The sequence below is a fragment of the Papaver somniferum genome, chromosome 1 (assembly GCF_003573695.1).
Source record: "Papaver somniferum cultivar HN1 chromosome 1, ASM357369v1, whole genome shotgun sequence".
NCBI classification, from domain to species: Eukaryota; Viridiplantae; Streptophyta; class Magnoliopsida; order Ranunculales; family Papaveraceae; genus Papaver; species Papaver somniferum.
This window is the reverse complement of record NC_039358.1, coordinates 109,009,731-109,019,564: the sequence shown is the minus strand read 5'-3', so window position 1 is coordinate 109,019,564 and position 9,834 is coordinate 109,009,731. Positions and strand designations below refer to the sequence as shown.

Genomic DNA, 9,834 nt, shown 5'->3' with positions numbered 1-9,834 from the left:
AAAATGAGTACAATAATCCACACAAAAAATGCAATAGATTCCTTTAATATGTCCAGTGAAACACAAGTGGTCCTATAACACACTGTTCAACAATTATAATAACCAAAACATCATATTTCAAAAGAATCTTTTCTCTTTTCTAAAAGCAGACAAACAAACACATACATAAAGTTACGGAAAGCTACAGAAAAGAAAAAAAGAAAAAGTTGGAAAAATCCAATTTTTCTTCACAGGACACATTACCCTAGCACTATAAACTGGTCATCCATAATTTCACTGCCATATCACTTCAAAATAAACAAATATAGCAACCCATATCATTAATTTATAGATACAATCAGAAAAACAGTAACAATCAAACAAAAATTGGAAAAGAAAATCAATTACCCTAATTTTATTTGAGCTAAAGAATTAATCACTTACTTGTTCCGTTCTTTTTCCTTCATATTAATCACCAAATGGCAACAACAATCAAATGAAACTCGATTTACTTAATTTGAACAGGTTATATGATTTGGATCTATTTCTTCCTCTAGCCGCGGCCTACCCTAATTTCTATCGAGAGTGAACTGATGTTGCTGTAACATTTTCTTTTCTTTATATACCCTAATTGATTGACAGAAGTTGACGGACGTCAGTTATACTAACAGTTTGATCAGGTGACTTCGTTGACTAACGGGGTCAACGACCCAAACTCTAAAACTGACAAACTTACGACCCAAACTCAAAGACATACCAAAACTTACGACCCAAACACTAATTAACTCTTGGATATACTATTTTACTGAATCTCAGTCAGTCCACAGTAAAACTAGATTTTAAAAACTCTTTGGATGATCCTACAGAAATGCCTCTAGATAAGGATTATTTATCGAATATAATTAGGGAAAACTGTTGAGCAAAATTAGATATGTGGGCTCCACTTACTTTTCATCCCTTCGCATTACTGACTGATACTGATTGCCATTAAATTTATTTTATTTTGAAGCCATTTTTGGTATGTTAGTTTTACTTTTTTACCTCTTTGCTTTTGTTTCTTTAGTCTTCTTTTATATCCATCAATAGGACCTAAACTCTCTGTTTTTCTTGTTTTCAGAAATTATTAGACTGATGAGTTTTTCTTCGTTTTGGCAATCTTTTTGATTCATTATATAGTGCAACTAGGAAATGGTAAAGATACAGGAGATGAACATGGGCAGCAGCAGCGGTAGTGAAGAAAATTCTGTGCGTTCTTCTTCTACTGCTGTTGCTCTAGAGTCGGAAATCAGTAGCGACCTAGAAGAAGTGTATCATGATTCTCTCATATCATTTCAAACTGCTGCTCCTTATTGTAAGGTATGTTGCTGAAAATTTTATCCGCATTAGCTATTCCTATTTCCTTTCAGTTTTTCATTAGTTGGTGTGCGATGAGACAATTGTTTGTTGAATTTAATTTGCTAGAGATTTGATTTTTTTTTTTGACAAGAGTGAAACCCTAGAATTATCATGTTTAGTGTGTGTGACTAGTAAAAGCAATTGCTGACAGAAAGTGGAAATTCAAAAATTTTAACAATTCATAATGTGCCTAACATGCTGATCAGTTTATTGATCTGAAACCTAAACCTTCCTTTAGGGAATTTCATTTATTAGGGTATTTTTATAGTGTTAAGGAAAATCTGTGCCTACTATATAGACGATGATACGTAAAATTTTAACATAATGTTCTGGTTAAGGATAGTTTTGCTATAACAATGATTTTTTTTTTTTTTGAAATCTTCGTTTATGTAGGCAATCACAAAGAACAATCTTTTGGCGGCACAGGTACGCAATTAAAACATCATCAAAGTCACTTATGCTTAGATATGTGTTTCTTTCGACGTTCAATTGTTTTCTTAATTAGATTGAAATGTATAATTTAAGCTGTACTGCATTGAGGATGAAAGAATTGTTGGGGTAAATCTTTGCAGAGGGAAGAATTGAGAAGGGTAATGGATTTTCTGATTTTGAACGAACATCACGCACGGACTTTACTTATTCATCACTGTTGGGACATTGATAAGTTATTAAATACCCTTGTAGATAAAGGAAAGAATAAGTTGTTTTCTGAAGCAGGTATTTTCGTTGTTGGAAGTAGAAATATTAGCAGCTTGGTGTCTTCACCTACAGTGACATGCAATATTTGCATGGAGGACTGCTCTATCAATGAGGTTACAATGATGGATTGCGGCCATAGCTTTTGCAATAAATGTAAGCACTCTTTAACTCTCTATCAACCATGGTACTTGGTAGCACAATAAGAACTCTTCTGCACATTTGTTTTTGCAATGAATTGATCACCTTTATGGGAAACTCTATCTGGACATTTTCTTTTAGTCAGCAAACTCCGCACATCTCTGTTTCCATAATCAAGGATTCTGCAGGTTGGACGCAGCATTTTACAATAAAGATAACTGAAGGGCAAAGTAGGCGCATTAGGTGCATGGCTCACGGGTGTGATACTATATGTGATGAGGCAATTATCAGAAATCTAGTCCGTGCAAAAAATTTAGATCTGGCAGAGCGCTTTGACAAGTTCCTTTTGGAATCATATATCGAAGATAATAAAAGGGTTAAGTGGTGCCCCAGTGTTCCCCACTGTGGAAATGCAATACGTGTTGGAGCAGATGAATATTGTGAGGTGGAATGTCTGTGCGGGCTACAGTTCTGTTTCCGTTGCTCAATGGAAGTGCACTCGCCTTGCTCATGTCTTATGTGGAAGCTCTGGACCCAGAAGTGTCAGGATGAGTCAAAGACAATTAGCTGGATATCTTCGAACGCAATGCCTTGCCCCAAGTGCCACCGAGCTATTGCAAGAGATGGTGGGTGCGATCTAATGCGGTGTATTTGTGGACAGACATTTTGGTGAGAGTAATATCCTCCCTGCTTTCCCTTGTTCAACTCCGTGTGTGGCTTCTGTTGTCTTCCTAAACTTAACATTTAAAAGGTTTAATGTAATGTTGTATACTTGAGATGTATTAATCATAATGCTGTATACTTGTGATCTTCTTCTGACAGCTGGCTGTGTGGCGAAGCTACGGGGTTTGCTCATACTTGGTACAATATTGACGGCCATAAATGTGCAGGAAAAGAAAAGATTGCACCTCATGTGATGAAGGACCTAAGTCGGTACATGCATCACTACGACCATTACATGGCTCAGAAAAGATCTTACACGCTCGAGGTGAAACTTGGGGAAGCATTACAGATGAAGGTACTGATTTTGGAAAGAAATGCATCAACACGCCAAGATTTTAGTTGGGCAATAAATGGTCTCCGCATGCTCCTATTATCAAGGCGATTTCTTGCCTATTCATATCCCTTTGCATATTACATGTTTGGTGATAGCCTCTTCAAGGATGAGATGACAAATGCCGAGAAGGCACAGAAACAAAACCAATTGGAAGTTCAGCAGCGGAGGCTCCAAGGAAATGTAGACATTCTTTCAAACCTTATACAGGAGCAATTTCAATGGTACTCCACAGAGAAACTCATCTTTATTAGGATGAATGTAATAAAGTTCTCAGAGCTTATTGATGCACAGTGCAAGCAAATGTGAGTCTTTTTCTGTTATTATATATATCTTGATATTGTAACCTGGAAGTCACGACGAGCTGTAGAAATTGCCGCTCCTGTGGGTCTTATGTGGATTGATGTTGGTGCAGGCATCAGTTGATTGAGAGCGACTTTCTGGGCTCCTTGAAAATGGAGATCCACAATATTGCTCCCTACAACTCTAATGGTGTTGAACGTGCTGTAGAACTTTCTCTATGGGATTCTGTAACTACTGATAGCGCTCCACCCTTGAACATCACTATAGGTGATTCAGGTACTTGAAATCCTTCTCCCTTAACCATGTACAATTTCTCTTGCTGAATTGCAAAACATCAAACTATTATTCTGCCGAATACTTGCATCTTTCTTTTACCTTGTTACAGATAGTTTAAAAGAAAGAGCAGATAATGAATTGGAGAGACGACGTGTGGAAGTTCAAAATAATCAGCGACAACCTCCCTCTGCGCCTGCGGCTTTAGGGAGAAAGCGGATTTCTAGTAAACGACTTCTAAAGAAACTTCTAAAGATTCCTTCTTCAGTCTCAACATGCATACTAGGCAAGGAAAAAAAGTAACAACCCAACAGCAGAAAAAATGTACAGTTCTAATTTTAAGTTAACAAGGAAATTGAGCCAGTTCCTATCTTATACTCCATAGACAACAATATCCTGATATTTCCAGTAGACTGAAGTTTTTGAAAGAATCCAAGATTAAGAAAGAATAAGGGAGTTCGGAGGGTTCTACTTATCTATCTTTTTGGTTTCTTTTTTCTTTCAGTTACACGTTACTACATCTTGGACAGACAAAAACTGAACATATTTTATGTCTCTTATCTAAAGACTTCAGTAACACTTTCTGAATTCTGATTGAGATACTATTTTGTAATTGCTTATTCTTGCCAAACGACATAGACATCTCGTATCAGGAGATAATCGGGTCCTTGGCTGCTCACACCACAGAAGTTAACAAGCGTGAGGTCGTGCTTAGCAGCAGTAAGGACTAATAAGGTCCATTCTTACTGATTTGGTTCTAGCATACCTGCTAGTACGGCTTTTAACTGATTGAGGTAATCTGAAAACAGTAACATGAGCCACCGACAAACGTAAAAAAAACTCTTCAAAAAACGAGCAGTAAAAAGAAAAAGAAAACCAGCAGTAGTCGGCAAAGCGAGCCAATCAGCCAAGGATTCATGCGGTACCGAGCCAACAAAAGGAAACCAGATCCACACTCAGGAAGTAGCAGTACAATATTATGGGACTGGAGTAGGATTTCTCAAAGGGGGATGAAATCGGTTTAATACTTTCAGAAAGATTTGGCGGTTCGATTCTTCGTCAACAAAATCTCCCTCCAAATTCATTCACTCAATCAACCTTCAAAAACCCTAAATTTCTCAATTTCACAAATCTGAGTTATCTTTGCACCCATTCTGTTGTCTTCAATGTACAACAATAGCGTTTCAATCAATATATCTGATGACGAATCTGACGATATCAATGGGAAAAAAAGAGCTAGGGTTCGAAGGAAACGAAAGAAATTTGGGTTTCGGGGTGGGAAGAATAATGATTTTCTTCGAAGAATGATTAAGAATTTATTGAGATGGTGGTTGTTTTTGTTAATTATACCTGCGATTGGATTACTCTTATTTGAAGCCTCTAGAATGATTGGTACAACAAAACCTATTCATGATTCGAAAACTGCTGGTGAGAAAACAGATCCTGTTGTTGTTGTTGTTGAAGCTAAGCATAATTTGGATAATCTTACTCCTGTTACTAGAAAGATTAATGGCACTCGTCGACGTAAGTCATTCCCAATTCCATTACAGTTTAATTCTATTATGCCATCGTTTTGATTTCAATTTGTAAATTAGGTTTTCATTCAAAACACCTGCAACACACTTAGATGAGGATCTTAACATCTTTAAGATCGCATCCTACACTTTCAAATTGTGTCTCTAAATATCTAATTCAGTCTCTCCCTTTACATTATGACATTGGCGTTGTCATGTATAATGCTAGTAGTGTTTACTTGGGTATGTCTCAGCAGTTCAGTGTTTGATACTATTTTTATTTTATTGAATCAGCTTGTTTGGAGCTTCTACCTCCAGAAGCACTTGAGCATCTTGATATACCTGTTCATGGACATGCCAGTTCTCAGGTTAAAAAAGTGATTTACAAATCTGATCCAGATGCAGGCAATACAACAGTGTTTCAGAGGAATACAGATGCAACAAGATATAACTTATTCACGGGAAATCAAACTCTTTATGAGAGAGAACAAAGTTTTAAGGTACGTATAGTCTATATCATTTCTTGTGAGTGGGTTTCATTGTACTCTGATCTTAAGGATGCAGGGTGCTGACCTCGATATGTGTGCTCAAGTTATTCAATTTGTTCACTGTGAATAATGAACGTTTCAGGTGAGTGAAACTGCTGAGGTGCATTGTGGTTTTTACAACGAAAATGGGGGATATAGAATATCTGATGAGGACAAGGCTTACATGCAAACATGCAAAGTTGTTGTGTCTACTTGTACATTTGGTGGTGGAGATGACATTTACCAGCCTATTGGAATGTCGGAGCCATCCCTGAAGAAGGTAAACTTGAATTTTCAAGTTTATACTATTGGTTGGCAAATTTATATGAACTCCGGCTTATTGCTTCTGTGTAATTCACATTATTGTAGGTTTGTTATGTGGCATTTTGGGATGAGATAACCGTTGCAACTCAGGAAGCAGGCGGGAAGAAAATTGGCGAGGACAATATGATTGAGAAATGGCGAATTGTTGTTGTTAAGGACCTTCCTTTCACAGACCAACGGCTGAATGGTAAAATCCCCAAGGTAACAAAGAATATGCACCTAAAGTATTGCTGTTAATACGTTTCTTTAGTGTCTCAACATCATTGTAATTTCTATCATGGAGTCGGTATGATTGTTGAATAATAGAATGACATGCAAGAGTTGACACTGTTGGGCTGAATCCAACAACATTAGAGCTACAGTTTTCGTAAGAAAGTTGTTATGACGTTGTTCAGTTTTAGCATCTTAACCTTCCTTAGTTCTTCATGTTAACGTTCATATCCAGGCTCTTCACTTTTCTTAACAATGGGATAGGTTGTCGAGGACTGAAACAAATCATAGTCAAGTCCTTGGTTTTCTTAAATTTGTTCTGGATTTTGGTCACTTCTCAAACTTCTGTTGACACAAATGTTTGTCCTGGTTCTAAGCTTTAATCTGTGATGGCGGATGTTTCTTAATGTTTTCTACTGTAATCAGATGTTGACGCACCGACTGTTCCCTCAAGCAAGGTACTCTATTTGGGTAGACTCCAAATCTCAATTTCGAAGGGATCCATTAGGTGTGCTAGAAGCGCTTCTTTGGCGTCGGACTTCTATGTTGGCAATTTCAGAGCACGGGGCTCGTAGTAGTGTCTATGATGAGGGAAAAGCTGTAGTTAAGAAAAACAAGGCAACCCCAGAAGAAGTTGAGATTCAGTTAGAGCAGTACCGTCGGGATGGTTTCCCCGATGAAAAGAGATTTAATGGCAAAAAAGGTATGCTTGAAGTTATCACCATCTTTTGTTGTTCTGCATTTGGGGTTTTATTGTTTTAGAAAATCATTTTTGTTGCAGAATGGATAAAATCATAAAATACTGGAATACAACCTTTTATTGAAGGAATTATATCTCACGTTTTATCTGTAGATAGAAAAATATGTCCACGTCTGAATCTTTAAAGGTTAATAATAACAGCTAGGTCTTGCTTAAGTTTCTAGCTAATGATAATGTTGGTCTGCGCAGCTCTATCTGAGGCTTCTGTCATTGTGAGGGAGCTCACTCCATTGACAAACCTGTTCATGTGCCTCTGGTTCAACGAAGTGGTCCGCTTCACTTCACGAGATCAGCTCAGCTTTCCTTATGTGGTCAGGAAACTAAACATGAAGAATATCAACATGTTCCCTGTTTGTGTCCGCAAAGATCTTGTGAATAGTATGGGTCATAAGCAAAAAGCTAAACCTCTGATTAATTGAGATTCTTCGGTTCCCCCAGGTATATCTTTCCACCTTGGGTCTTGTAAGTCATTTAGGTCTAATTATTGTTACTTTGTAGGTCATTATTGTATTCACTGCATCTCAAATTTTGAATTTATTTTTCTTGATTTCTCTGTGTAATTGCTGAGAAGAGAAAATACTCATGTGAATAACGATAACATACACATATCTAACATGTAACGATTTGTCATTCATTATTCATTTCTGCTTAATATGAAACAAACAGGCTTGACTGTTATGATATATCTCTACCATCAAGCTTGTTGTTTTTAACTGTTTCATAGTATGGCATGACATGCTTTCTAAGTGTTTTATAGTAGGCTTTAGGATCTCCATTACACCCCCTATAATATTCGTTGTCTCACCATCACCAAGATGTGTGCCGTGTGATGGTGATATCGATTGTTTGTTTAGTGGAGGTAACCTATGAAGATGCTTGGTTCTGGAATACGATTGGCCACGGTTGCTGCTGGTGGGTATGTTTTTGGTGAGGGCACCGTCATCACAAGGACTAAGCCAAACATGATACATATCCCTTGTTGATGAATCTATGGTGGCTGATAGTAGATAGACGGACACTGCCAAGTACTGCAAGACAAAATTGGATTTGTGCGAGGGTGCGTGGGGATGTCATTCTTTTGTCTAAATGTCATTTTCTTTGAAGTTAAGCTGTTTTATGTCTGATTCTTCCACGAATGATTCTACCTTTATTATACCCCTTATTAAGAGCAACTCCTATGGGATTCTACAAATAAAGTTGTTTGTGGTGCCAGGTGGATGGGCAAACTGAGTTTTGTTCAGTGGGAGGAAGGTTAATCAATGTAGATTGAGCCCAGCGTACTATACAGGGCTATATTTCGTTTTACACCTATATAAACATACTTAATCCATTGATTTTAAACACACTCAACTGCATTTCATTCTCTTCACAAAAGAATCTCTCTTCTTTTCATTCGTTTCATTCATTATGGATCCTGATATGGAAAATGAAGAAACTCAATTGTTGGCGGAAACATTTTTCCAACAACAAGAAGCGTTTATGCAGCAGCTGGATCAAATGGATGCAGATTCAGACTATGAGAAACCCAGAACCAACACCATGCTACAATTGTACACCGGGCAAGTTCCACGAGATCCAGAACCAGAAGCTTTATTGTTCAAAAGATATACATGGAGATTTTGAGAGGAAGGTCACGAACAAATGATACGTGATTATTTTCTTAATAGAAATGTCTACTCTGATCAAGATTTTCAACGCCGCTACAGGATGCCACAACACTTGGGCATGAGGATTATTGGAGAGTTTTGTCGGGTAAACCCTAAATTCAACTATCAATTTGATGCACGAAACATATGAGGGCATAGTCCTGAAGGATTCTAGGTTATGGTTTGCCTGTGGATGCCTGTGATTAGTACATTCGTATGGTCAAAACAACAACATACGACAATCTCAAAAATGTTTTACGAACCTGTAATCACCATTTTGGCCCACTTTTTTTACGACAACCTACGTAAAATGATGTGATTTGAGTACTAGTGAGAATAGGGAGGGAGGCTTTCCCGGAATGCTAGGTAGCCTTGATTGCATGCATTGGGTGGGGCATGAATGTCCGTGTATAAGGGTCACTACACAAAACCAACCGTGATCTTGGAAGCGACAACTTCTTATGATTGTTGGATATGGCATGTTTTTTTCGGAATTGAAGTATGGAAATTCTCCAGCTGCTAATTTCACCATCAACGACCATAACTATAACATAGGGTATTTTCTGACAGATGGAATTTTTCCAGTGTGGTCAACTTTAGTTCAAGCTTACGATGAGATACCTATAAAGGGGGAATTTGTCCGTGCTCAAAGGTTGTTTAACAGAAAACAGATGACGTGTAGGAAGGATGTAAACGACCATTTGGAATTTTGAAAAGAAAGTTCCATATAATTTGTGGACCATCGTTCGTTTAAACCAATAAAAATGAATAGAATTATGCTCACCTGCATCATTTTTCACAATATAGTAATCGGGGAAACTCAACGAGATAACAGTTGGGTTATTGATAGACACATTTTTGTGTCTAATTTGTCTCGATTCTATATATTGATAGTGCTCATTTTTGTACTTATTATGGTGTTTTATGTGTGTGTAGGTATTTTTGGCCAATAAACACTTTTGGAAAAATCGGTTCGAAAAGTTGCGTGGGGCACCCCAGAGGACACTTGCTA

At 37.5% G+C, this 9,834-nt stretch overlaps 2 protein-coding genes across 6 annotated transcripts; both read left to right on the top strand.

Annotated features, from left to right (window-relative positions):
- The first annotated feature begins 1,102 nt into the window (after positions 1–1,102).
- LOC113296048 (probable E3 ubiquitin-protein ligase ARI2) lies at positions 1,103–4,441 on the top strand. 2 transcript variants are annotated; one of them, XM_026544387.1, is made up of 7 exons: positions 1,103–1,335; positions 1,768–1,800; positions 1,947–2,226; positions 2,400–2,880; positions 3,034–3,570; positions 3,681–3,844; positions 3,954–4,441. In XM_026544387.1, exons 1-7 carry the CDS (start codon positions 1,168–1,170, stop codon positions 4,142–4,144), a joined length of 1,854 nt encoding a protein of 617 aa, XP_026400172.1. In that variant the 5' UTR covers positions 1,103–1,167; the 3' UTR covers positions 4,145–4,441. The 2 variants fall into 2 exon arrangements, with proteins under 2 accessions (XP_026400172.1, XP_026400179.1); XM_026544394.1 differs by having other exon boundaries at positions 1,249–1,335; positions 1,900–2,226.
- A 298-nt stretch (positions 4,442–4,739) lies between these two features.
- Positions 4,740–8,521, top strand: LOC113296026. 4 transcript variants are annotated; one of them, XM_026544380.1, is made up of 7 exons: positions 4,741–5,365; positions 5,650–5,855; positions 5,986–6,162; positions 6,252–6,407; positions 6,843–7,119; positions 7,366–7,614; positions 7,992–8,521. In XM_026544380.1, the coding sequence occupies exons 1-6, from the start codon at positions 5,008–5,010 to the stop codon at positions 7,593–7,595; spliced, it is 1,404 nt and encodes a 467-aa protein (XP_026400165.1). In that variant the 5' UTR covers positions 4,741–5,007; the 3' UTR covers positions 7,596–7,614; positions 7,992–8,521. The 4 variants fall into 4 exon arrangements, with proteins under 4 accessions (XP_026400170.1, XP_026400165.1, XP_026400159.1 ...); XM_026544374.1 differs by having other exon boundaries at positions 4,742–5,365; positions 8,031–8,521; XM_026544385.1 differs by lacking the exon at positions 7,992–8,521 and having other exon boundaries at positions 4,740–5,269; positions 7,366–7,817.
- The last annotated feature ends 1,313 nt before the right edge of the window (positions 8,522–9,834 follow it).

Excerpts from the sequence above, each read along its gene's own strand:
- LOC113296048 (XM_026544387.1), top strand. The coding sequence starts at position 1,168 with ATGGTAAAGATACAGGAGATGAACATGGGCAGCAGCAGCGGTAGTGAA. Across the intron at positions 1,336-1,767 it reads CTGCTGCTCCTTATTGTAAG|GCAATCACAAAGAACAATCT; the intron begins GTATGTTGCTGA and ends TCGTTTATGTAG. Across the intron at positions 3,845-3,953 it reads CATCACTATAGGTGATTCAG|ATAGTTTAAAAGAAAGAGCA; the intron begins GTACTTGAAATC and ends ACCTTGTTACAG.
- LOC113296026 (XM_026544380.1), top strand. The coding sequence starts at position 5,008 with ATGTACAACAATAGCGTTTCAATCAATATATCTGATGACGAATCTGAC. Across the intron at positions 5,366-5,649 it reads GATTAATGGCACTCGTCGAC|CTTGTTTGGAGCTTCTACCT; the intron begins GTAAGTCATTCC and ends TTATTGAATCAG. Across the intron at positions 6,408-6,842 it reads TGAATGGTAAAATCCCCAAG|ATGTTGACGCACCGACTGTT; the intron begins GTAACAAAGAAT and ends TACTGTAATCAG.